This window comes from Phocoena sinus, chromosome 9 (assembly GCF_008692025.1).
Source record: "Phocoena sinus isolate mPhoSin1 chromosome 9, mPhoSin1.pri, whole genome shotgun sequence".
In the NCBI taxonomy this organism is placed as follows: Eukaryota; Metazoa; Chordata; class Mammalia; order Artiodactyla; family Phocoenidae; genus Phocoena; species Phocoena sinus.
The window spans coordinates 24,621,629-24,645,765 of NC_045771.1; the positions used below are offsets into that span (position 1 = coordinate 24,621,629).

A 24,137-nucleotide genomic window follows, 5' to 3' on the forward strand; every position below is an offset into this window, starting at 1 on the left:
AAAAAGTTTCATAATTCTGTGGTGATGGATATTAACTAGACTTATTGTGGGGATCATTTTGCAATATATACGAATATATTTGAATCATTGTGCTGTACACCTGAAACTAATATAGCGTTATATGTCAATTATATCTCAACTTAAGAAAAAGGATTACTGGGAGTTCTCTGGTGGCCTAATGGTTAGGGCAAGCCACGTGGCTAGGTACAAAAAAAAAAAAAAGCCTATCAACCAGGCATTCCATGCCTTGAGAAAGACACCACATCAAGTATTACTTACCATTCAAAAAATGTAAAACTTCAATCTAATCATGAAGTAACATCAGACAAGTCCAAATTGACTCATTCTATAAAACAACTGGCCCGTATTGAACAAAATGTCATTGTCATGAAAGACGAAGAAAGGCTGAGGAACTATTGCAGGTTAAAGGAAAGCAAAGAGACATGACAACTAAATGCAATATGTGATCCTGGATAGGGTCTTAGATTGGAGGAAAAAAAATCCATAAAAGGCATTATCAGGATAACTGACAAAATTATAACATAGACCTTAGTCTAAATAAAAGTATTGTATCAGTGTTAAACTTGCTGAATATGATAACTGTATTGCGCTTATGTAAGATAATAAAATCCTTGCTTTCAGAAAATACACACTGAGGTAATTAAGGATAAAGGGGCAGGATGTACATTTGAATCTACCCTCAGATGGTTCAAAAAATCAGATATGTATATGGATTGAGAGAGAGAGCAAGTGAGCAAATATGATGAAATGTTAAAAATTGGTGAATCTGAGTAGAGTATGGGAATTATTTGTGTTCTTTCAATTTGCTTTTAAATTTGAAACTATTTCAAAATTAAAAGTTAAAAAAGTCAAAGATGATATCTAAAAAAGCAGAAATTGCTTAAAATACAATCCCATTTATTTGCAAGTTAAAAAAAAAAAGTTAAAAAAACCAACCAAACCAAAATAACCACCCCTCATAAAAACAAAAACACAATCCTGATGAATGGTTTTACATGATGAACGGTTAGTAGTTTCAAGTGTCCAGCTACGGCATATAGTCTACAGCATTACTAATTCTATACAATAGTGGTTCCTTTAATTGTCCTCGTATGGTTGTTCTCTACATTGAACATGAGTGTCCCATTAGGCCAGGGGCCTAATTAAACTAAACCAGTAAGATTGATTTTCCCCACTAAACTTTTTCTTATGGTGTTTATTGCAAAGAATGAACGTTGTCATTATTTCTTCTTTAGCCCAATTGAAATGAAAATTTGTTCACTCAAGCCCATCTAGTAACTTTTAATTGTTGCCTATCATGTGCCATGTAGTGGGCTAGGTGATGGCAAAACAAAAGAGGAATAAGTTATGATGTGTTTTTTGACAAATTCAGACTAATGGGAGAGTCAGCCATTTAATCAGAATGATTTATTACAGGAGCAGGAAAATGGAGCAGTTATTTGTCTGTGGGAGCTAGTTTCTCAGAAGAAGTGACATCTGAAGGATGAATAGGAGCTTTCCAGGTGGAGGGGAAGGATATTTATTTCCAGGTGTAAGGAGTAGCATGTGCAAAGGCTCAAAGCCTTGAAAAGTTCAATACTCATTTCTAATTTATGCCAGATGTAGCTCAGAGGCATTAAAACCTACGTCAGCTGCTTTAAAAAAATTTTTTATTGTGAAATATTATACACGTTCATAAAAGTGCATAAAACATAACTATCAGCTTGCTGAATTATTACAAGGCAAATATACATATAACGATCATTAGGTCAAAGTCTATAAAATGGCCAGTAGCCCCCAAATTGGCACCCCTCCCCTCCCGGTACACTTCCCAACCTTCTACCCAAACCACTGTTCTATTATGTAACAGTTGCTTTAACTAGCGGATACAGCCACATAACCTACAACTCTATCATCTCTCTTTAAAATTCCCTCGTGTCCCACACTCCCTCCCCACCCAGTTAAACTACTGTTTGCTTTGTTGATTTCTGCAAAGGGTGAGAAATCCAGCAAGTTTGTTTGGAGCATAAAGTTGTGAAGTTGTGGGAGGGACAAGTATAATAGTAAGTATTTATTATTGTTATACCTGAACTGTGTTCCAGGTCCTTCTGGGCACTTTATTCATTCACTGATTTCCCACAACACTGAAAGTAGCAGGCAGCTGAGGAAACTGAGGTTTAAGACAGGTTCTCACTTGTTTAGAGACACAAAACTCATGAATGGTGGAGATGGGACTAAGACCTAGATTTTTCTGGCTCCAAAACAAATGCTTTTTTTTTTTTTCCAACACAGCTTGTGGGATCTTAGTTCCCCAACCGGGGATCGAACCCTGGCCCCCTGCAGTGGAAGCGTAGAGCCCTAACCACTGGACCACCAGGGATTCCCCATGTGCTCTTTCTACTAATGGTTTTTGTTGAGATTTGACTTCTTCATATGGAAAATGAGCAGTCAACAGAAATTTTAAATTGGGAAGTAATATTATTATATTTGTTTGGACTATAATTCTGTTGATAGTGTGGAATAATGGAGAGAGGGAGAGATGGTGGTAGGGAGACCATGGAGGTAGTTATTGAAATTGTTCAGAGATGAGGTTTTGGACTAGAAGATTGATGGTGCCCATGGAGAGAGGACACTATTTTCTAGACTTTTCTGAGGTATAACCAATGGTGCTAGGTTAGACACTGGGGATAAGTGAGATGAGAAACCTTGTACACAGGTAACTTGCATTACTTTGCATCTCTGCATGTGCTCCTCTCTATGACTCCAAGGCCTCTACCTTGATAGCCTGAATAGATAGCAACACTGTTGATTAAAATTTGGAAGAGGAAGAACAGGTTTCGTGAGAAGGTAGGTTCAGTTTGGACCCTGCTAATTTTGAGATGCCTGGGAAAATTCAGATTATCTGCCTCCTGGGTAGTTAGAAATAGAGCTTAGAGGCTTCAGGGACAGGTCTGAGCTGAAGATAAAATTTTAGGAATAATCAGAATATATAATCAGAACGCATGTAACTTGAGGTACAGGACCTGGACTCAGACCTACATTTAAATCTTAGGTCAAACACAAATTATCTGTGCCCTAATTTGTAAAATGGGATAATATCTAACCCAGGAACTTGGTAAGGATTCAGTGAAAAACCAGAAAGCACTTAGCACCTTGTCTGAGTTCAATAAGTGACAAAATTATCTTTAGCTATTATTATTAGATTATAATACAGACTTACTTATGAACATACTCCCCTATAACAAAAAACATTTTTTAAAATGGAATTCACTTAAATGTTATCTAAAATGCATTTGAATGGAAGACCTGTAAGGCATGGTTTGGTGCCGTGTCACATGGCACCATGGTACATGCTCTGTGTCACCTGACCAGGAAGACCTAAGTGTGCTTTTAGCACCAGGAATGGAAACTTTAAGTCCATGTTCGGGGTGTGGGGTGGGGGGTGGTTCCTAGTAGGTGACTTACCTCCAGGGCAGCAGGTACAACCTACTCCCTACTGTCCTTAAAATAAACATCTTAGGGAAAGCATTATCATCCCTTTTCATATTATGTTGCTTGCTTAGATGTTAAGTTCTAGAATTGATAATAGATCAACAGTTTAATATTTGTCCTTCTAAATCAGTTTTCCATGACCCTTTCTAAACCTTCAGCCTCTATTTTGGTCCATAATTTGATTTGTAAATAATTATGAATTTAATTATTTGTGTTGTAAAATGCCACATCATAATCAAAGCTGGAAAAATCTTGACCAGAATATGTATGTCCTATAGGAACTATAAGTGCTTCTACTTGTTGTTAGGTTTTTATACTGTGTTTTAGAGAGATTTGTTTAGAACAGTTGGGAAAATCTTAAAGAAAGCAACAAAATGATGAGGAAAGTAAAGGAATCACTAAAGTTTATTTATACAGGGCCAGCAAATTGACCCACTTAGTTTAAAGAATTGGTCTGACTAGTGTTTCCTTGTTATGTTCTTCTTAAAGGCATCATCAAGCATTAAGAAAAAGAAAAGCAATCCAGCAGCTTTAGTTAGTATCATTCTTGAAATAATTGTATATTGTGATAGACTACATGCAAAGATCATCACAATAATTGCTTCCATTCCTATATGCATATCCCTTTGAAATGTGACTTGGCTACTCCTCCCATCAAGGAGGGAAATTTAAAATACAGCACAAGTGAACTTATCTACAAAACAGATTCACAGACATAGAGATCAGACTTGTAGTTGCCAAGGGGGAGGGAGGGAGGGAGAGGGGTGGACTGGGAATTTGGGGTTGGTAGATGCAAACTGTTACATTTAGAATGCATAAACAACAAGGTCCTACTGTATAGCACAGGGAACTATATCCAGTCTCCTGGAATAAACCATAATGGAAAAGAATATTAAAAAAGAATGTATATATGTATAAAACGGAGTCACTGCTATACAGCAGAGATTGGCACAATATTGTAAATCCACTATACTTCAATTAAAAAAATTTAAAAAGAAGGGAAATTTATCTCCCCAGTTTCTGAATATGTGCTGACCTTTTGACTTTCCTTGACCAATACAGTGTGGTGGAAGTGATGCCAAGTTTCTGCTTCAAGAGGTCTTGCAGTTCCCACTCTGTATTTGCTTGGCATGCTGCCACAATGTGAAGATGCCCAGGATAATATTGAGGATGAAAGGCTACAAGGGGAGAGAGAGGTCCAGCCAATAGTCAGCACTAACTGCCATCCATGAGTGCACCCAGTCAAGCTGCCAGATGACTGTAGCAGCTACATGCACGATCCCAGACAAGGCCAGAGAGCACATAAAATGGCTTTAAGGCACTGATTCTAGGGTGGTTTGCTACACAGTAATAGTATATATGTGTGTGTATGTATGTGTGTGTATGTGTATATGTAATATATACACATACACACACTCACATATATATTCTCTAGCCTTGAAGATGAGGGAATATTTTTAAAGAGGGTCTTAGGTTAATCATTAGGATGCACTTGCAGACTTTAAGGATCAAAAATTTCCTTAAAGCTGTAATGATGTGTCACCTAGGTTGCTGCAGTGAACAACGAAAAGGGAAGACAAATAATTTTTCTGCGATGGTTTGTGCATAGTGTTTATAGAGGTAGGGTGAAAATTCTAGAAGATGTTCAAAGTCTCTTTAAACTCTAGGGCCCTGTGAAATTCAGTTGTGATTTCAGCAACTCCATTCCCGCTTCGTGAACTTGTACGTGGCATTTTAATACCTTTCACAAATGACAGGATCTACTGGCTCATCTTTCACATACAATGTGATCCAAAACAGCTGTGGTACAGTGTAGGCAACACAGTATAGCCAGCATAACATAGTGACTAAGGTCATGAGTTCCAGAGCCATACTGTTTGGGTTCAAATGCTGGTTCAGTTACCTATCAGCTGTAACCTTGATGAGTTATTTAACCATTCTTTGCCTCAGTTTCTCCCCCTGAAGAATGGAATGATAACAAAATCTCATTGGATTGTTGTTAGGATTAAATGAGTTAATGCTTGAGCTTAAAACATATTACTCAAAACATGTCAGATACTAGCATTGTTATTTTATAAAGGGAATGATCTAGGTCCTAGGCTCAGTTCTGTTAACTGTGTGACCTTCAGCACATCAGTTAACCTATCTGGGTTTCAGTTTTCTGCCTATAAAGTAAGGTTTACTATGTAACTTCCATGGTTTCTTTTCCTCTTTAAAATTCTATGATTCAGGGTTCAATATTTGTTCTACCCACATGCACATTACAATCTTGTCTATAATTCTAATTTTTCAAAGATTGTTTAAAACTTATTCTATTAACAAGCAATTTTGAGGACCCTCTAGTAATGACCACTTTGAAGTACAATATAAATAATACTGCATTTACTCAGGAAACTAAACATTTTTTATTCACATCTGGTCAGCAAACATTTACAACTCTTACATATCCGAAGAGATGCCTTTTCAGGTTTATGAAAACTTAAAATTGTATATTCATTTTTTAAACCCATGATAAATTTGCTTATTAAAGTAGAAAAAGATCCTCCAAAAGTGAAGACAATATTTCACCACAAATTTTACCAAAGATGTCCAGTGTTAAATAAAATCCACTGTTAAGGGTCACGTTTAAAATTTTTTTCTATTTTTTTGCTTAAGCATATTACACACAATATTATAAAAAATGTGATTTTTTAAATTGGCTTCATAACACCATCATGTGGACGTAGTTTATTTTACACTGGTTTACAAATTGTGGCATTTCATTTTAGTTTGATGTTTTGTATTGCTTCTTGACAATGGGACAGATAAAAAGATCAAACATACTAAGGTGACCAGTTAGTATGTAGAATGTACAGTACGTGGAATTCCTTTTAAAAAGTTTTTCATTTTCCTATCCTTTCCCTATCACCCCTATAATCAAGCTGCTACAATCCCTTAGGACCTATGCAAATGTTCCATTCAATATTTTTACAGTAACAAATTTATCAATTACTGGATCTACTACAAACTTAACTTTTAATTCTGAAAATAGATTTCAGTCACTCATTTGTTTTTCCAAAAGCCTATCTACGAAACTTTGTTTTTCAGGGATCCGAAAACTGGCAAGCTAACTACGAAGTGGATCTTGGGGGTGGGGGGCGGGGGAGAGATGGAGATAAATAAAGCAAAGGGGCTTCTTCTGTCTTAAAATTTTCATATTTGCTTCTGGAGCAAGAATTCTATCCTAGGCGTCGGGGAGAAGGCGAGGGAGGCGTCTCTCCTGCCCCCGAGCAGCGGCACACGGGTTTGCTGAATTTGACAGACCACTGCGATCTTGGGGGATTTTCCAAGCTGGAAGAGAGCGCCGATGAGAAAAAGTGCGTACAGCCCACGTGACCCAACTTCACTTTCAGGTGCCAGAAGCGGAGCGCAGCTGCAATCAATACCGATCTTCCACCAACTAGGTTGTATTCCTCCCAAGGACCTGCTAAAACCCCCTAAGTTCTGAGAGACACACTTCGGAAATTGTTGGGTTTAAAAAAAAAAAAAAGTTCCACTTGTACCATTTATAAATGCGCTGACAACTTTTTCGGAATCACCACGATTTACGGCTTATGCATTTGCCAAGCCTTTTCCTACAGTTCCCTCCCTTGCTTTTCCAAGCCTCCCGTTTCGGTTCCACCGAAAGAAGAAAAGCGATAGCAACAGTTTGGTTGCCCAGCAGCCCGTCTCCCGGGCGCAATCACCGCACCAGGGGCCTCACGCCTCTCGGCCCGCGAAGCCCAGGACTTCGGCTCCCAGTCCGCCGGGGACGTGCGGGAGTACGGCCGCTTCGAGACCCGGGCCGCGGTCCCGCATCACCCGCCCCGGGTCCCTCCCCGCGCCCGGCCGCAGAGCGTCGCCACCCCACCGTCGGGGGCGCCGGGCTAGGCGCATGCGCGCGGCGCTCCCGGGCGTGCCGGCCACACTCCCCCCACCCACTCCGAGAGCTTGTCACTTCCTGCCCTCGCCCCATCTCCGTCCGGGGTCAGTCAGTCGCTCCCTGTCGCAGCCGGCGAGTGTCTGCTTCCCCCTTCCTACGCGCTCCGCGGCGGCAGCTCAGGCTCTTCGTGGAGGGGCAGACAGAGAAAGAGAGAGACTGACTTAATAAAGTTTCCTGAAACAACAACTATTACCAAGAAGAGTTCAAGGCGGGGGAAACCCCCATCCTTCCCCGCCCCTCTCCAAAAGCCTGAGGGACCGTCGCAGGTGGAGCGGCGCTGAGGGGAGCCGGGCTCCGGCGGCAGCCGTTGCCCTGGTAAGGGGCGCCTCGGGTCCTGCCCGCTCCGGTTCCGACTCCTTCGGTGGCGGCGGCAGCGGCTGCGGGGCGGTACCTCCTGTCAACTGCCTGCGCCCGCGCGCCGTCAGCCCGCCCGCCCAGCTCCACAGCGCGGAGGGACGCCGTGAGCCGCCGCCACAGCCGTCGCCTCGGGCCGCGGAGGGACGTGGTGAGCTGCGGCGCTTCCGCGTCAGCGCCGGCGGGGAATCTTTGGGAGCGCGTCGGGCCCGAACCCCGGTCCCTTCACGCGGTCCGCCGAGGCTGCGCCAGGTGGGGCCCGAAGCCGCCTCTCACGCCAGGCTGTCCCCGCGGCCGTCCGGCCTGCCTTCCTTCCTTCCGCCCGCCCGTCGGCCCGCCCTAAGAGTTCAGTAAGTGGGGCGCACTTGGTTGGGGGGACGGGGGTTCAGCCGGGGAGACCCTGGCGCACGTGCGTCGTGGGAGGGCGCGACGTGGGCCGGCCGCCGGCGGGAGCTACACCTCGGCCGCCCGGCCGCCGCGCCCCCCGCCCCACGGGCCCCGGCGCCGGCCGTGCCCGCTGCGCTCCGCGCCTCCGTCTCCGCGCGCGCCCGCCCGGGAAGGCGAGGCCGCCACCGCCGCCGCCGCCCGCGCAGCCGGCCAGGCCCTTGCCCTGCGCGCCCGGGGCTGCGTTTCCGGGTAGGGCGATGAACCTGTGCGGGAGTTCGGGCTGAAGAAGCCTTCGTGCGTTTTTCTTTCTCAGTTCGAGAGGAGGGTGAAGGGCTGTGGAGGGAAAGCGGAGGGCAAGCGGAGGGCGGGTGAGGGGAACGTTTCTGGAAAATGCAGCCAGAACCCCCCCAGGAAGTTCAGGCTGAGTGACGGGTTTGTGTTTCTTTCAACAGCCAAGCCGCAATGAAGAGCTTCTTACAGTGAAAGGAAAGTAGGTCGCGCCCACTGAAAATGCCTTTAAGGGACAAATACTGTCAGACTGACCACCATCATCACGGATGCTGTGAACCAGGTATACGCCTTCCTTCAGTTACTTTGCCCTCCACCAGAGCCGCTCTGCCTTCTGTTTTCTTTTAGTTCTCCTTACCTCCTGCCCAAGAAGACATTCCTAACTAAGCAGGCTATTAATTTCCCCCAGCATAAAACCAGTTATGAAGCTAAAAGCTTGTACAAACAAGAGATCTCCCCTGCTTGATCTCTTAAAAAAAGTACTGCAAGTGTCACCTTAAATCTTTTCCGCAAGATCAATTACTCAATCCCCTTTCCTTTTCTTTCAAGGCAGCCTGCAGTTAGTAGTATACCCTCATGGTCTGTGAATGTTTAAAACTGAAGAGAAAGGAAAAAATGGGTAGTAGAATACTGGCATTTATCTTCGAGGAAGCTGTTTCATGTAAATTTTTAAAAACTAAAAGTTTCTCTTGCTTTGATAGTGCTTAAAGACAGAATAATGCTTAAACTTAAAAATGAGTTTAGTTTGGGCTAAGAAAAGTTTGCTGAAGTCAACTTGTTGGAAGAATCAGGTTTTGTTAAGAGGAACCTCTTAAAGAAATTTCTTGGACAGAACACATTGTTGCAAAATCTGAATATTTAGATAGAATACATAAATATTTTTAGGATAGTTTGTTCAGTGAAACTCTTTTGAGTTGAATTTATGGAATGAAGAAGTTGCTTTTTGAAGGCTCATGAAGAGTATTACAACACTTTAATAAATGTGATATATAAACTCTTAATAGTTCCTCTGCTTATTAGAAGTATGATGTGCTTTGTCACAAACATTTAGAGGTACAGCTTAAAAAGGGAATCCTTGAATACACAGTCACTAAACCAACTAAGGGCTCTTCTGTTACAGTTCAAAGGCAGTTGTTTATCATTATTTTTGACCTAAAAGTTATTAGGACTTTTTAATACTTTTGCTTGTTTTTTTGTTGGAGTATTTTAACTGCACTAATGTACTTGGTTTTGTCACGGTAGAGTTCATGTAAAGTAGAGTACTTTTTTTGTATAATGGGGAAAAATGGCAATGGTAAAAGGGGAAGAACTATTTTCGGAACACTTTGGTACACATGAGAATAAAATTTGTACTATGACCCTATCCCCACTGATTTGCTGAAAATAATACCTCTTCTAGTAAAACAGGCAATCCCAGGGTGGAATCCAGTGTTTATTCAACTGTTCCCTGATCTACCTACCTTTCACCATCCTTTCTGCTGCATATTTTGTATCTTTGAAGTGATGATATATCACTTAACGTTTTGCCAAATGTTGAATGGATTTTGCTAGTTTTGAAGTACAAAGCTGTGAATGACTTCTTATACTTGTGTTCCACTGTCTTTTTATTCCATTTTTTTCCTGAGAAGTCATTTGAGTTGCATTAGTTAATTAAATCATCATATTAAAACCTTCTTATTTAGGAAGAAATTTATTTGGTCACTCATTTCTTTATTTCTTTGACAAATCTTTATTGAGCACCAGTTAGGGGCTAGGCACTATTCAAGGCAATGGGGATATAAGTGGTGAACAAAACAGATAAGCTCACCCCCTCATGGAATGTTTGAGTGGGAAGAGATAGACGTAAGTCAACAAGTAAAATAATTTGTGACCATACCTTATTTATAAAGTATATATTCTGGTAATTAAAGTTTTCTAGATACTTTAATGTCTTTTTAAAGAGGTTTTCCAGACTTGAACTTTTAAATATGTGTTGGAACTTTTCTGCTGCTTTTTCTCCCTCATTAACACAAATTCAGATAAGTTGCATTAATTGAAAAATTTCAACTTTATTTTGCCAGGAACTTTTCCCATGCAACTTATTTTTCAGACTGTCATGTCAAAAGTGGTTGGTATTTCTTCACTTTCTTAGTTAGAAGTAAACACTTTCTGACAATTTAGTTCAGTGGAAAGCCAAAAGTTTAACTTACGGGGTAGTTAATTGTCATTATTTCAGAGGAGGGTATGGGCCAAGTGGGAGGATGTTTCCATTATTGAGAGGAATATGTTATGGTAGTTTTAAAAAGAGGATGCCCTCAGATGGAGGAAAGACGGTGACATGATGTTTGAGAAGTTCTTTTAATGAGCTGTCCCAAGAGGTCTGACCTCCTTTGGATTATGAACGATAGATGAGTTCTGAATGAGAGCAGTGTGTTCCTGAGCAGGTCTTGATAGGATGGATCAATTTATATTGAGGGGTGGTGTTTTAAGCCTATCAGTGTATGTAAAATATTCTTAGTTATGTTCTAAGAAAGTTTTTTGTTAGAGAAATTTTCAGATGTTCAGAAGTAGAGAGAATGGTATAAGGAACCTGATGTAGCCATTACACAACTCCATCAGTTATCAATATGTGGACAAGCTCTTTTGATCTGTATTCTCCCCTCCCCACAATTCCCTTCTCCATCTTCCAACTGCTCCCCTACTCTCTACTGTTTGAAAGCAAATCTCAGAAATCATAGGTAGAAGGATATTTTAAGGGGCTTATTTTAAGGTAGGAGAGACTCTTAAAAAAGTAGGTGTTTTATTCTGGGAAGTGTGTTCTTGGAAGGATGTAAAGAAGGTGTTAACTTCTGAGCGTTTGTGTTTTTTGGCTGGAGAGAGTTGCTCTTTTTTTCCTGAAAGGTCATGTAACCTGATCTTGGGAGGGATGTTAGGATATGTAAGAGGAAATTTTATAAAATACTAACATATAAAGTTTTTTTAGGATTGAGAGTATGTTTTCATGAAGAAAGAAAAGTTTCTTACAAGGGGACCTACACAGATGTGTATACCAAATGAATGTGTCCACTCATAACTGAACTAACCCCGGGGGTTGTTTTGAATGGTATCTCAGGATGTGTATCTATTCTGGTGGTACCAGTGATGGTTATGGGTAACAAAATTTTGCTGTAGCTTTAAAATCAGATGTTGTTATATGGAAGTGGAAGTTAGTGTATTACAGGAAGTTTTCTGGAGCATGTACCTAAATGAGGAAAGGGGGCTCTGAGGAGAAGTTTCCAATTTTTCCCCCATATTTCTCCCTTATTCATTACTCTTTTTTTCATTCTTCCTTTCTAGCATTCTTGTCACTTAGAGAGCCAGGCCTTCGAGCTTTTCAGTTCTTTAAAATTGTATAACTTCTACTCTATCTTCTGTAGTTGTTATTTTTTATAATCAGTTATTGGTTGTTACAGTGTACAAATACTGGAAAGAACATCTCACCTAAATAAATGATATCATCTGTCTACTTAAAACTTCTGTTGTTTCTCTAAGGGGTTGCATTCTACTTCTCTTAGATTTTGGAAAAGATTTTTCAGTTTTTGGTGTCAGGAAGGCAGTTGATTTGTAGATTATGATGGTGCTAGAACATTTATTGAGCCTTTACTATATTCCAGGCTCTGATATAACCAGGTACCTGCATTAGCTAATTTAATCCTCGCACAACCCTATGACTTGGGTACTTTTATTATCTGCATTTTAGAGATGAGAACAGAGAAATCAGAGAGTGTAATTTGCCCTAGTGGTATCTAGTTATTGGTAGCAAAAGAATTTCAGCTCAATCAGTCCAGGTCTGGAGTCTTCTGTTCTTAACCACTGCAGTTAGTGCCAATGTCAGATATTCCCAAAATGAGTTGTATTTGTGTGTATGTTCTTAAAAATACCTCAGAGTTTCTCTTAAAATTGGGAAAATTTTGCTTAATGGAATGATTTGGTCGTGAGACATAGTTCCTCCCCTTTGTGTACACTGAACTTAAGAGTTGAAACCAAAATGAGAATCTAAGGCTGTGTCTCTACACATAGCCTAGCAGGCTTTATCAGACAGCTAAATGCTGTCCAAGCCTGGGCCCTGAAGCAGTAGCAGCACACATTACTGAAGTAACCCTCCTTATCTTCTCACACTGAACAGATGATGGTAAAATATCATCTGGGTTAAGACGGTAAAACATTATAACATATTGAAAAAAAAGAGGTAATTAAAATGGCCAGTTTTTCTCCACCACAACTATCTCTTTATTTGATATCTGATGGGAAACTTCAGTTTTCCTTTTCAGTTACCTTGTTTCTTATTACCATAATCTTATTTATATTATATATTTATACTGCTACTCTGGGAATTTTGGAAAGCAGGGATGATATAGACCTCTGTATATGAAAATTTTTACTTTTACAATGGGAATATTATATTTACTTATTATAAAAATGCTTACTTTCTAAAGTGCACACTTCCAAAAGCCCAGGCTAGTGAAGTGTGAGGCAGAAAGTGAAAATCACCCCTATAAGCCCACCCTGATGGAAAGAACCATTGTTAAATTTCGTTGGTATCCCATCAGACTTTCTGTGTTTATATTAGCATTTATACATAGACACACATATACGTTAAATTTATTTCTTTCTGTAGCTACTGAAATATGTATTAATATAATTGAGGTCATATTCTATAACCTGTTTTTGTTGCTTAGCAATGTAGTATTGACATCCTTTGTTGTCAGTACATGTAGACCTAGCTCATGCTGTGTAAGAGCCGTGAGAGATTCTGTTGTATGGATATTTCATAGTTTATTTAGTCTGGTTCCTTTTGAGAGACTTCTAAGTTGTTTGAAAAATTTCTCAATTATTTACAGTACTGCAGAGTGCTGCAGTGAACTTTCTTGTACATCTGTCGTTGTGCACTTGACCAGTTCTTTCCTTAGGTAGTGGTTTTTGAGTTTTGCTCTCTTAATTGCCCAGAGAGCTGTACTAGATTGTCTGGAGAGTTTTGGAATGGTTTATGAGGTGTGGCTAGGTTATCATTGCCCTAGAATTTTGGTTAAATATAGTGGTTCCTCTTCAAGGGGAATAAAAAGGCAAACATGACTAATATGTACTAACTAACACCAAAATAGTAAGATCTTTGCATTTGAACTTAATGCATAGTCTCAGTAGCCTTAATTTCACCTTGAATTGAGAAAAATTTTAGTTACATTTTTCCCATTATTTCATTTTGCCTTACAAAGATAATGTTGGAGTATATACAAAAAAGTGTGATTGTCATTAACATGATTATAGCAAACCATTGTTTTACTTCAATAGTAAATGATTTAAATAAATAACCCTTTTTTTGTGGGGATTGGGTTGGGTGTTTGTCTTCCATGTAGTTTATATCCTGGAACCTGGAGATGCTCCTTTGTTACAGCAACCACTACAGACATCCAAATCTGGTATTCAGCAAATAATTGAGTGCTTTCGATCAGGTATGAATGTTTTAGGATGTATTTTCAATCTTCACATAGTAGCTAAAAACTACCTAGAAATCCTTAGAAATAATTTTTTAAAAATAAAATGTATACATTGGTTTTCTTTACAGAATACTTTTGATTGTCATTTTTAAAAAGTGGATGAGTAAATATTGACTTGATAGAGATTCCTTTTCAGTACTATGTATTATATACTAATTTAAAAAGTATTTAGTATGGTTTAAAGAAATATGTGGTATATTTGCTGGCAAAGATTCATTGTTATTTTTTGGCATGTTCTTTATAAACTCTCAAAGGACTGTAGTAGATTATACAGGGTCTTTATGAGCTTTGACAGAGTAGATTATTTACTCAGAATGTCTGAGATGTCCCTTGTTCTAGATTAATTACTTTATCATCTCTGTTTATGTGACTCACCATCTCCTACCTAAGCCTGGAGTTTCAGTATCTTTAGTAGAGCACAGATAGAAAAAAGATTATTCAAGCCCTGATATTTAGATATATTTGTATAGCTTTTCTTTCCATTAGATTACTGTAATAATGGATATATAATAAGTATATTTGTGCAGTTACAATCCAGTGCTCTAAAGTAGGTGTTGCTCACTAAGTATAAATGGTTGAGAACTGTTAGAACTACAGTGTTTTGTAAAGTCTTAGGTTGCTGTGATTCTTATGATCCACTTGTCCACCTCTTGTGGATTTGGCTTCTCTGACATTGCAGACTATTAAATCAAATATGAACAAGCAAACATACATGACTGATGGACACCTAAGTGGTGGGCAATTAAAGGGTTAGAATATCTTTTGTTATTATTTTAAAGCTTATTATATCGTAATGAAAAATTTCTGAGATTCAAAGAAAAAGATAATTTATATGAAACCATTTGTTTTGTATTGAGAAATTTTTTGAGGTGCTTGTTTTTAAATCATTTTAAAGGGAAGTAGTATCTATTTGATTTACTTTAGGATTCTAAGAAATAGATTGTTCTTTAACATGAAGTTAATTTCTGAGTCTAAGATTCATTTCTTACACTTTTCATCTGTAGTCCTTATGGCATTGCTTTTATGTATATTTAAATCAGTAAGTATTTCATGTATACCATATGCCTATGCTTAGTGTTGGATGGCGGTATAACGTATTTTACTGTGTTTTTTGTTGTTGTTTTTTACTTTTGATAATTGCCCTAGGTTAACAGAAATAAATAATACGTCAAATTCTCCTGTGGTAAATACAATTAAAATTTTTCTAATTAGAGGCAGTATTTAAATAGCTTTCTGGCATAACAGAAGAATGGTTAGTTTTTATTTGTAGTTAGAGTTTCTGTTAGCTACTTTTAGTATAGAGATAAAAATTCTTTTTGTTCTTTCTCATATCATGGAAATGAAGGTAATAGCTTCACACTTAGTCATAGTCCTTGCTATAGGTTTCTTTTTTAAAAATTCATAATTTGGGATTAACGAAGTTATTTTATACTGCTTCAGTTTATTACAGTGTTATTTGATTAAGAAGTTAGAATTGTTTCATTTATTTGTGCTTTGTCTCGTAAAAAATACCTTCTCAATAAGCTCCTGTACCCATAATCTATATATTTTTTTAACTTTGGAAGGTGAATATTTAAAAAGGAAATTATGTGTTTTTTCATTGCACTGTGGTTGTATCTGTTTTCTGTGTTTACTGTTTCTTTACAAAGCTGAAGGAAAGGGACTGTGAAATGGGTAATATGTTCTTTCTTAAATGTCCCTGGTAAATTTGCCTTCTGAGTTTTTTTTTTTCCCCAAGCAAATTTTGAAAATACTATAATTTAAATTCTCTCAGTACCCTATCATTTAAATTAGAGATGATTTAGAAATATGCTGAATGGTACAAAGAAACTAATTTTGGATTAAAAAAGGAATTCTTTTACTTTATTAGCGTATCTCATAGCTAAGTAATTCTAATTTCCTCAAGATAGTAATCTCTTACGTATCTGGATAATCTCAAGTCTCCTAAGGTAGCTCTTCTTTAGCACTGAGGTATTTAAGCCTTGGCTGACTGAAACCTTGAGAGGATGAGCTGGAAGTTGGGTCCTCATGACTTAGGGTCTAAGATCCCTTCTCATCCTGAGACTCGTGTAAGTTTCTCCCGGTCTCACTCTACTCCCAAGCAGCCCCTCAATGACTCATCTCTTTCTAGGCTCTTTCCATTACAGCTGGGTCACACACATTGCATTTAAAGAACAATCTTGGTGGTGTTTTGTATCTGACAGGTATTTGAAGATAGAACTTCGAAGTCTATGCTTTTGCTCTTGTTAACCTTCACAGGCTAAACCAGGTTGGGCAGTAGTAATGTGTTAGGATATCTGCCTTTGTCTTCAAGCTCAAGATAGTTGTCTTCAGCTCCGGTATCAGCTTTGCTTAAAGGATTCATGGTCTCCTGCCTAAACTGGGCTCTCTTTGGCCTGGTATTAATTCCTACCCAAGTTGGAAGTTAGTAAAAGGCTGAGGAAGGAGTTGACTCATCTTTTAGGTCTACCAACCCCATGTGTGCTGTACTGACTGCTTGACCAGTTTTGACTCATTTTCTTTGCTTCACACTTCAGCTTTTGCTTTGGACTGTTTTCCTGGCTTTAAATTACAAATACTTCTTAACCTCTAATCTCTCTCTATTTCTATCTGCTTAACTTATAATCTGAATAGACTTTTCTTTTTGGAATAAATTGTTTAAAAAAATAATAAAGAGGTGTAAAAGGGTATACAGAAATACAAAAGTAAGTGTCTTTGTTCAGACAGCACAGCTACATGGTTTGTGTCTTCTTCTAGAAACCTTCTACACACATATGAGCATATATTCCTCACTTTCTTCCTAATACAAGGAGTAGCTGACTCTGCATAGTTAGGTATCTTTGGTTTTTTAACAGTCTTTCCACTGTTGTTTGACATCTATCCAGAGATAGATACCTCATTTTTTTTAGAAGGCTGCCTGTTTTGCCCCTACCTGCAGATTTTCTACTCTGAAATCCCTGATGGTTGGGTGACTTGAGACATGCTATTTGCTTTGAATCCTGGCTTCAGGTACTACCTTGACTGTCCCCTGCCCTTTGCTCGAGCCTTTCCTTAGTTGTGTCAGTCCTTCCAGGATCATGTCTGTGACTTTTTGTCTTCAGATTTCCCTCGTATCTATTAACTTTTTTAAAGAAATAGTTGATTTACAATGTTGTGTTAATTTCTGGTGTACAGCAAAGTGATTCAGTTATATGTATATATTAATTCTTTTTCATATTCTTTTCCATTTTAATTTATTACCAGATACTGAATATAGTTCCCTGTGCTATACAATAGGATCTTGTTGTTTATCTGTCCTCTATATATTAGTTTGTATCTGCTAGTCCCAAACTCCCAATCCAACCCTCCCTCTATTAACTTTTATTTTAGCTTCCTTCTTTTCCCAACCTCTCTCCCCAAATGGAAACAAAATTTTTAATAACAAAAAAGGTGTACTTCCATGAGGTATTTATAAATAATTGATTAATTGACCTTAATATTCTTTCTTAGTCACTTAGTCTTCTGGTAGAGGCAAAGGAGCTGTGGAATGCCCTAAGGTTAGAAGCAGAAAAATGGGAAATTGTCCAGTATTCATAACTGGTCCTTAGTATGAAGTTGACATCTTTTTTTGAATTCTTGAAATATATATTATCTCTTTTTACAGTATTATACTGTTGATTCTTGAACATACACCATGGGTGTGAACTGCTCAGGTCTATTTTTTGCGGAGTTTTTCAATAGTAAATATTACAGTATCAGACGATCCTTGGTTGATTGAATCCAAGGATGCAGAAGTGAGGATATGGAGGAAGGGAGTATACGAAGGACTGTAGGTTATATGCAGATTTTTGACTGTGCAGAGTGTTGGCATCCCTAACCCCTGTGTTTGTTCAAGGGTCAACTGTATTATAGAAAAAAGATTCTACCTATAGAACACATTACTACTATTTGCAAGTAGCATCTTTTTTGAATCTTAGGGAGGAATAAATTGCAGTGAAAAATGAGAATTGGCTTTGTGTGATGTTTGCTATTGTCATTAATTAAATTTAAGTTTGGTCATTTACTTTCTTAGAAGAGTTTTTGTTTATTTTTTATTGCTTAAAGCAACATTTCTTGGAGTTAGTGTAAGCTATGACTGGATGGTGATGCCTCTGTCCTGGAAGTGTGATTTATCAGAGATACATAAGATAGTGCCATATTATATGACAGATTTTTTGGGGTTTTTTTTGGTTGATACATAGCAACTGTAGGAAGTTTTAAATCAGACTGCATATTTTGGGGATGAATAAGAAAAATGTAGATTTGTTTTATTTGTTGTTCTTACATTCATCTTCAAATCATCTCATCTGGGGCTGTGTTCCTAGGAGAGCAGCCATTTATATTAGGGAATTTCTCAAGGGTACAGATCATATCCTTCACTTCTCATGTCTTCAGTGAATAACATTGTACCTGGTATTTAATAGGTGTTCAATAAATGTGTGTAAGACTAAACGAAAGATTCACCAAGTAGGCACTAAAATAATTTTATTCTACTTATAAATTTATTGTAGTATGTGGCAGTGTTCCATAATTAATCTAGTAATTTTTTTTTTAACCAACCTTTGTAGGTGGTGGTTTTAAGATAACAATTTCAATTTTCCTAAGTTTTCTTACATTAAGGATGATCAGTACGAAATTCCCCTCATACTGGTCTTGGAACTCAGGAGGTATGACACGAGTTACACATTTGCTTGCAGTGTTGGGATGATATTGTGGTTAAGCAGTCATCCTAAAGAAACTGAGCTCATGTGTGAGTCAGCAATAAAGCATGCAGTATACTATTTAAAAATCATTATTGCTGCAACTTATCATTGATCAACATATCAGTATATTAAGGGAGAAAAGGAAAGTTTATCTTTGTCTAGCACTGAAGAGTTAGAATTAATATTATGTCATGTCAACTGACTGCCACCGAACCTAATGTAAAATTGAATATTGATTCCTTTTGAAAATAATTTTTTAAACATTTTTATCAGTATATACAATGTGTTTGGCATTAATTGATAGCACAGGAGAAACCCTTGATGAGGTTTAACTAAATTTTATTGACATCCATTATGCGTGATAATCTGAAATATTCATTAATTAGTTAATTTCTAGGCATCAAAAGCTTTCCCTTTGGAGGGCTGGTTTTTTTGAAAGATACTGATTGATGATCTATGTAAGCAGTATGTAGTGACTTCTAAGATAATTTAAAAACCTAAGGCAAGAAAGAGAGTTAAATATAGGAAAAGGAATAATTAGGGGTAAGGCAGCATGGCTCTCTCTCTCTCTCAGGGTTAGGAGTTGTGGAAGAACTTTTGTGGCTGTCTAGATGAACTTTTGCTGCTGTCTTGTCTCGTGTTTCAGGTTGTAGAAAGTTTTAACTGTTGACAGAGGCACAGTTGGTTGCTGTGTCTAATTGTCAGTGAGCAAAGCAATCAGAAAAAGGTAGCTGATTAGAATAAAGCAGTTATGTCCCCATGGGAAACCAACAAAACCTTAAATGGTAACTGAAACTAAGGGAATAACTTTTGCCTGTATTTATGGAATGAGGACACATCTTATTTTTCTCATTTGGAAAGTATGTAAGCAGAATTGGAAAATCATTCAGGTCCCTTTTTTGACTTTCTGGTCAACTTTACATAGACTTAAAAGAAATCTTACTTATAGGGAAGGTTTTCTGAAACATAGAGAAGGCTCTTCAGTATGTCATTTAACAAATGCCCATCAGTCCTGGTCCTGAAAGCTGGGAGTACAGTGGTGAGCATCAAAGATATCTTCTCTGTCTTCTTAAAGCTTCCAGTTTAATGGGGATACAGAAAAGTAACTAATTACAAGATAGCGGGGTAATGTAGTATAGATGTATAGGGTGCTCTGGGGAATATAGGAGAAGAATTCTTTTTTTTTTTTTTTTTTGCGGTACACGGGCCTCTCACTGTTGCGGCCTCTCCCGTTTTGCGGAGCACAGGCTCCGGACGTGCAGGCTCAGCGGCCATGGCTCACGGGCCCAGCCGCTCCGCGGCATGTGGCATCTTCCCGGACCGGGGCACAAATCCGTGTCCCCTGCATCGGCAATCATCAGGCGGACTCTCAACCACTGTGCCACCAGGGAAGCCCGGGGGGAAGAATTCTTAACAAAAAACAGGAGGAGTCCGAGAAGGCTTCCTGGAGGAAATGACATCTAACCTGGAATCTGAAGGATTGCTAGAAGTGAGCCAGACCAGGGAAATGAGAGAATGTTATAGGCAGAGAGAAAAAAACATAGGTGAAGGCCTGAAAAGTAAGTGAGAGAGAATTTGGTGAATCCAAGGACCTGAAAGAATTTTGGTATGCCGGGATCAACACAACTGTGTTTGTATGTGTGTGTGTGCAAAGGTGACGTGAGGGTGGTGGAGCATTTGTGATTTATAAGTCAGGCAGTTTCTCTTACATCGACCGCCTAAGAGTCGCGCTGTAAGAAGCAACAACCTCTCCTCCTCCTGTCTGCCATCTGCTTGGCAGCCGCAAAACAGCAGCTATCATCTCCATCCATGTTGGCCAGGCTGGTGTCCAGATCGGCAGTGTTTGCTGGGAGCTCTGCTACCTGGAACACGGCATCCAGCCCGATGGCCAGATGCCAAGTGACAAGACAATTGGGGGAGGAGATGATTCCTTTAACACCTTCTTCAGTGAGACAGGCACTGGCAAGCATGTGCCCAGGGCAGTGTTTGTAGACCTGGAACCCACGGTCATTGATGAAGTTTGCATTGGCACCTACCGCCAGCTATTCCACCCCGAGCAGCTCATCACAGGCAAGGAAGATGCTGCCAATAACTATACCTGAGGTCACTACACCATTGGCAAGGAGATCATTGACCTCGTCTTAGACCCAATTCAGAAACCGGCTGACCAGTGCACAAGTCTTCAGGGCTTCTTGGTTTTCCACAGCTTTGGTGGGTGAACTGGTTCTGGGTTCACCTCCCTGCTGATGGAGCATGTGTCTGTCGATTATGGCAAGAAGTCCAAGCTGGAGTTCTCCATTTACCCAGCCCCTCAGGTTTCCACAGCTGTAGTTGAACCCTACAGTTCCATCCTCACCACCCACACCACCCTGGAGCACTCTGATTGTGCCTTCACGGTAGACAGTGAGGCCATCTATCATCTGTCGTAGAAACCTTGATGTTGAGCGCCCAACATATACTAACCTGAATAGGTTGATAGGTCAGATAGTGTGGAGCTCTGAATGTTGATCTGACAGAATTCCAGACCAACCTGATACCCTATCCCCTTTTCCACTTCCCTCTGGCCACATATGCCCCTGTCACCTCAGCTGAGAAAGCCTACCATGAACAGCTTTCTGTAGCACACATCACCAATGCTTGCCTTGAGCCAGCCAACCAGATGGTGAAATGCGACCCTCTCCATGGTAAATACATGGCTTGCTGCCTGTTGTACCATGGTGGGACATGGTTCCCAAAGATGTCAGTGCTGCCATTGCCACCATCAAGACCAAGCGTACCATCCAGTTTGTGGACTGGTGCCCCACTGGCTTCAAAGTTGGCATTAATTACCAGCCTTCCACTATGGTACCTGGTGGAGACCTGGCCAAAGTACAGCGAGCTATGTGCATGCTGAGCAACACCACAGCCATCACTGAGGCCTGGGCTCACCTGGACCACAAGTTTGACCTGATGTATGGCAAGTGTGCCTTTGTTCACTGGTACGTGGGTGAGGGCATGGAGGAAGGAGAGTTTTCTGAGGCCCGTGAGGACATAACTGCCCTTGGGAAGGATTATGAGGAGGTTGGTGTGGATTCTGTTGAAGGAGAGGGAGAGGAAAAAGGAGAGGAGTACTAGAGTTAAAATGTCACAAAGGTGCTGCTTTTACAGGGAAGCTTACTCTGCTCTAAACATTGAAAACTTGTGGTCTGACCAGTTGATTTGTTCGAACATTTAGAGAACAGCTAACACCTATCCTTCTCAAACTCTTCCAAAATATAGCAGAGGGAGGAACACTCCCAAACTCATTCTAATAGGCCACCATCACCCTGATACCAAAACCAGACAAAGATGTCACAAAAAAAACAAAACTACAGACCAATATCACTGATGAACATAGATGCAAAAATCCTCAACAAAATACTAGCAAGCAGAATCCAACAGCACATTAAAAGTATCATACACCATGATCAAGTGGGGTTTATTCCAGGGATGCAAGGATTCTTCAATACATGCAAGTCAATCAATGTGATACACCATATTAACAAATTGAAGGAGGAAAACCATATGATCATCTCAAGAGATGCAGAAAAAGCTTTCAACAAAATTCAACACCCATTTATGATAAAAACTCTCCAGAAAGTAGGCATAGAGGGAACTTACCTCAACATAATAAAGGCCATATATGACAAACCCATAGCCAACATCGCTCTCAGTGGTGAAAAACTGAAACCATTTCCACTAAGATCAGGAACAAGACAAGGTTGCCCACTCTCACCACTATTATTCAACACAGTTTTGGAAGTCCTAGCCACAGCAATCAGAGAAGAAAAAGAAATAAAGCAATCCAAATCAGAAAAGAAGTAAAACTATCACTGTTTGCAGATGACATGATACTATACATAGAGAATCCCAAAGATGCTACCAGAAAACTACTAGAGCTAATCAGTGAATTTGGTAATTTAGCTATAAAATTTGGTAAAGTAGGATATAAAATTAATGCCCAGAAATCTCTTGCATTCCTACACACTAATGATGAAAAATCTGAAAGATAAATTAAGGAAACACTCCCATTTACCATTGCAACAAGAAGAATAAAATACCTAGGAATAAACCTCCCTAAGGAGACAAAAGACCTGTATGCAGAAAACTATAGGACACTGATGGAAGAAATTAAAGATGATACAAACAGATGGAGAGATATACCATGTTCTTGGATTGGAAAAATCAACATTGTGAAAATGACTATACTACCCAAAGCAATCTACAGATTCAATGCAATCCCTATGAAACTACCAATCGCATTTTTCACAGAACTAGAACAAAAATTTCACAATTTGTATAGAAACACAAAAGACCCCGAATAACCAAAGCAATCTTGAGAAAGAAAAACAGCTGCAGGAATCAGGCTCCCTGACTTCAGACTATACTACAAAGCTACAGTAATCAAGACAGTATGGTACTGGCACAGAAACAGAAAGATAGATCAATGGAACAGGATAGAAAGCCCAGAGATAAACCCACGCACATATGCTCACCTTATCTTTGATAAAGGAGGCAAGAATATACAATGGAGAAAAGACAGCCTCTTCAATAAGTGGTGCTGGCAAGACTGGACAGCTACATGTAAAAGAATGAAATTAGAACACTCCCTAACACCGTACACAAAAATAAACTCAAAATGTATTAAAGACCTAAATGTAAGGCCAGACACTATAAAACTCTTAGAGGAAAACATAGGCAGAACCCTCTATGACATAAATCACAGCAAGATCCTTTTTGACCCACCTCCTAGAGAAATGGAAAATAAAACAAAAATAAACAAATGGGACCTAATGAAACTTAAAAGTATTTGCACAGCAAAGGAAACCATAAACAAGGCAAAAAGACAACCCTCAGAATGGGAGAAAATATTTGCAAATGAAGCAACTGTCAAAGGATTAATCTCCAAAATATACAGGCAGCTCATGCAGCTCAATATCAAAAAAACAGCCCAATCCAAAAATGGGCAGAAGATCTAAATAGACATTTCTCCAAAGAAAATATACAGATTGCCAACAAACACATGAAATGATGCTCATCATCACTAATCATTAGAGAAATGCAAATCAAAACTACAATGAGGTATCACCTCACACCGGTCAGAATGGCCATCATCAAAAAATCTACAAACAATAAATGCTGGAGAGGGTGTGGAGAAAAGGGAACCCTCTCGCACTGTTGGTGGGAATGTAAATTGATACAGCCACTATGGAGAACAGTATGGAGGTTCCTTAAGAGACTAAAAATAGAACTACCATACGACCCAGTAATGCCACTGCTGGGCATATACCCTGAGAAAACCGTAATTCAAAAAGAGTCAGGTACCACAATGTTCATTGCAGCTCTGTTTACAATAGCCAGGACATGGAAGCAACCTAAGTGTCCACCGACAGATGAATGGAT

The 24,137-nt window shown here is 39.3% G+C and overlaps 1 protein-coding gene and 1 pseudogene across 3 annotated transcripts in view; both read left to right on the top strand.

Annotated features, from left to right (window-relative positions):
- The first annotated feature begins 7,490 nt into the window (after positions 1-7,490).
- Positions 7,491-24,137, top strand: part of ZNF800 (zinc finger protein 800) — a 55,291-nt gene continuing 38,644 nt past the window's right edge. For 2 of the 3 annotated variants that reach the window (XM_032642553.1, XM_032642555.1), the window contains exons 1-3: positions 7,491-8,157; positions 8,647-8,765; positions 13,855-13,950. In XM_032642553.1, the coding sequence (XP_032498444.1) occupies positions 8,705-8,765; positions 13,855-13,950 (157 nt within the window). In that variant the 5' untranslated portion in view covers positions 7,491-8,157; positions 8,647-8,704. The remainder of the gene's footprint in view (positions 8,158-8,646; positions 8,766-13,854; positions 13,951-24,137) is intronic. The other variant, XM_032642554.1, reaches the window with a different exon arrangement.
- LOC116759117 lies at positions 20,086-21,953 on the top strand (annotated as a pseudogene).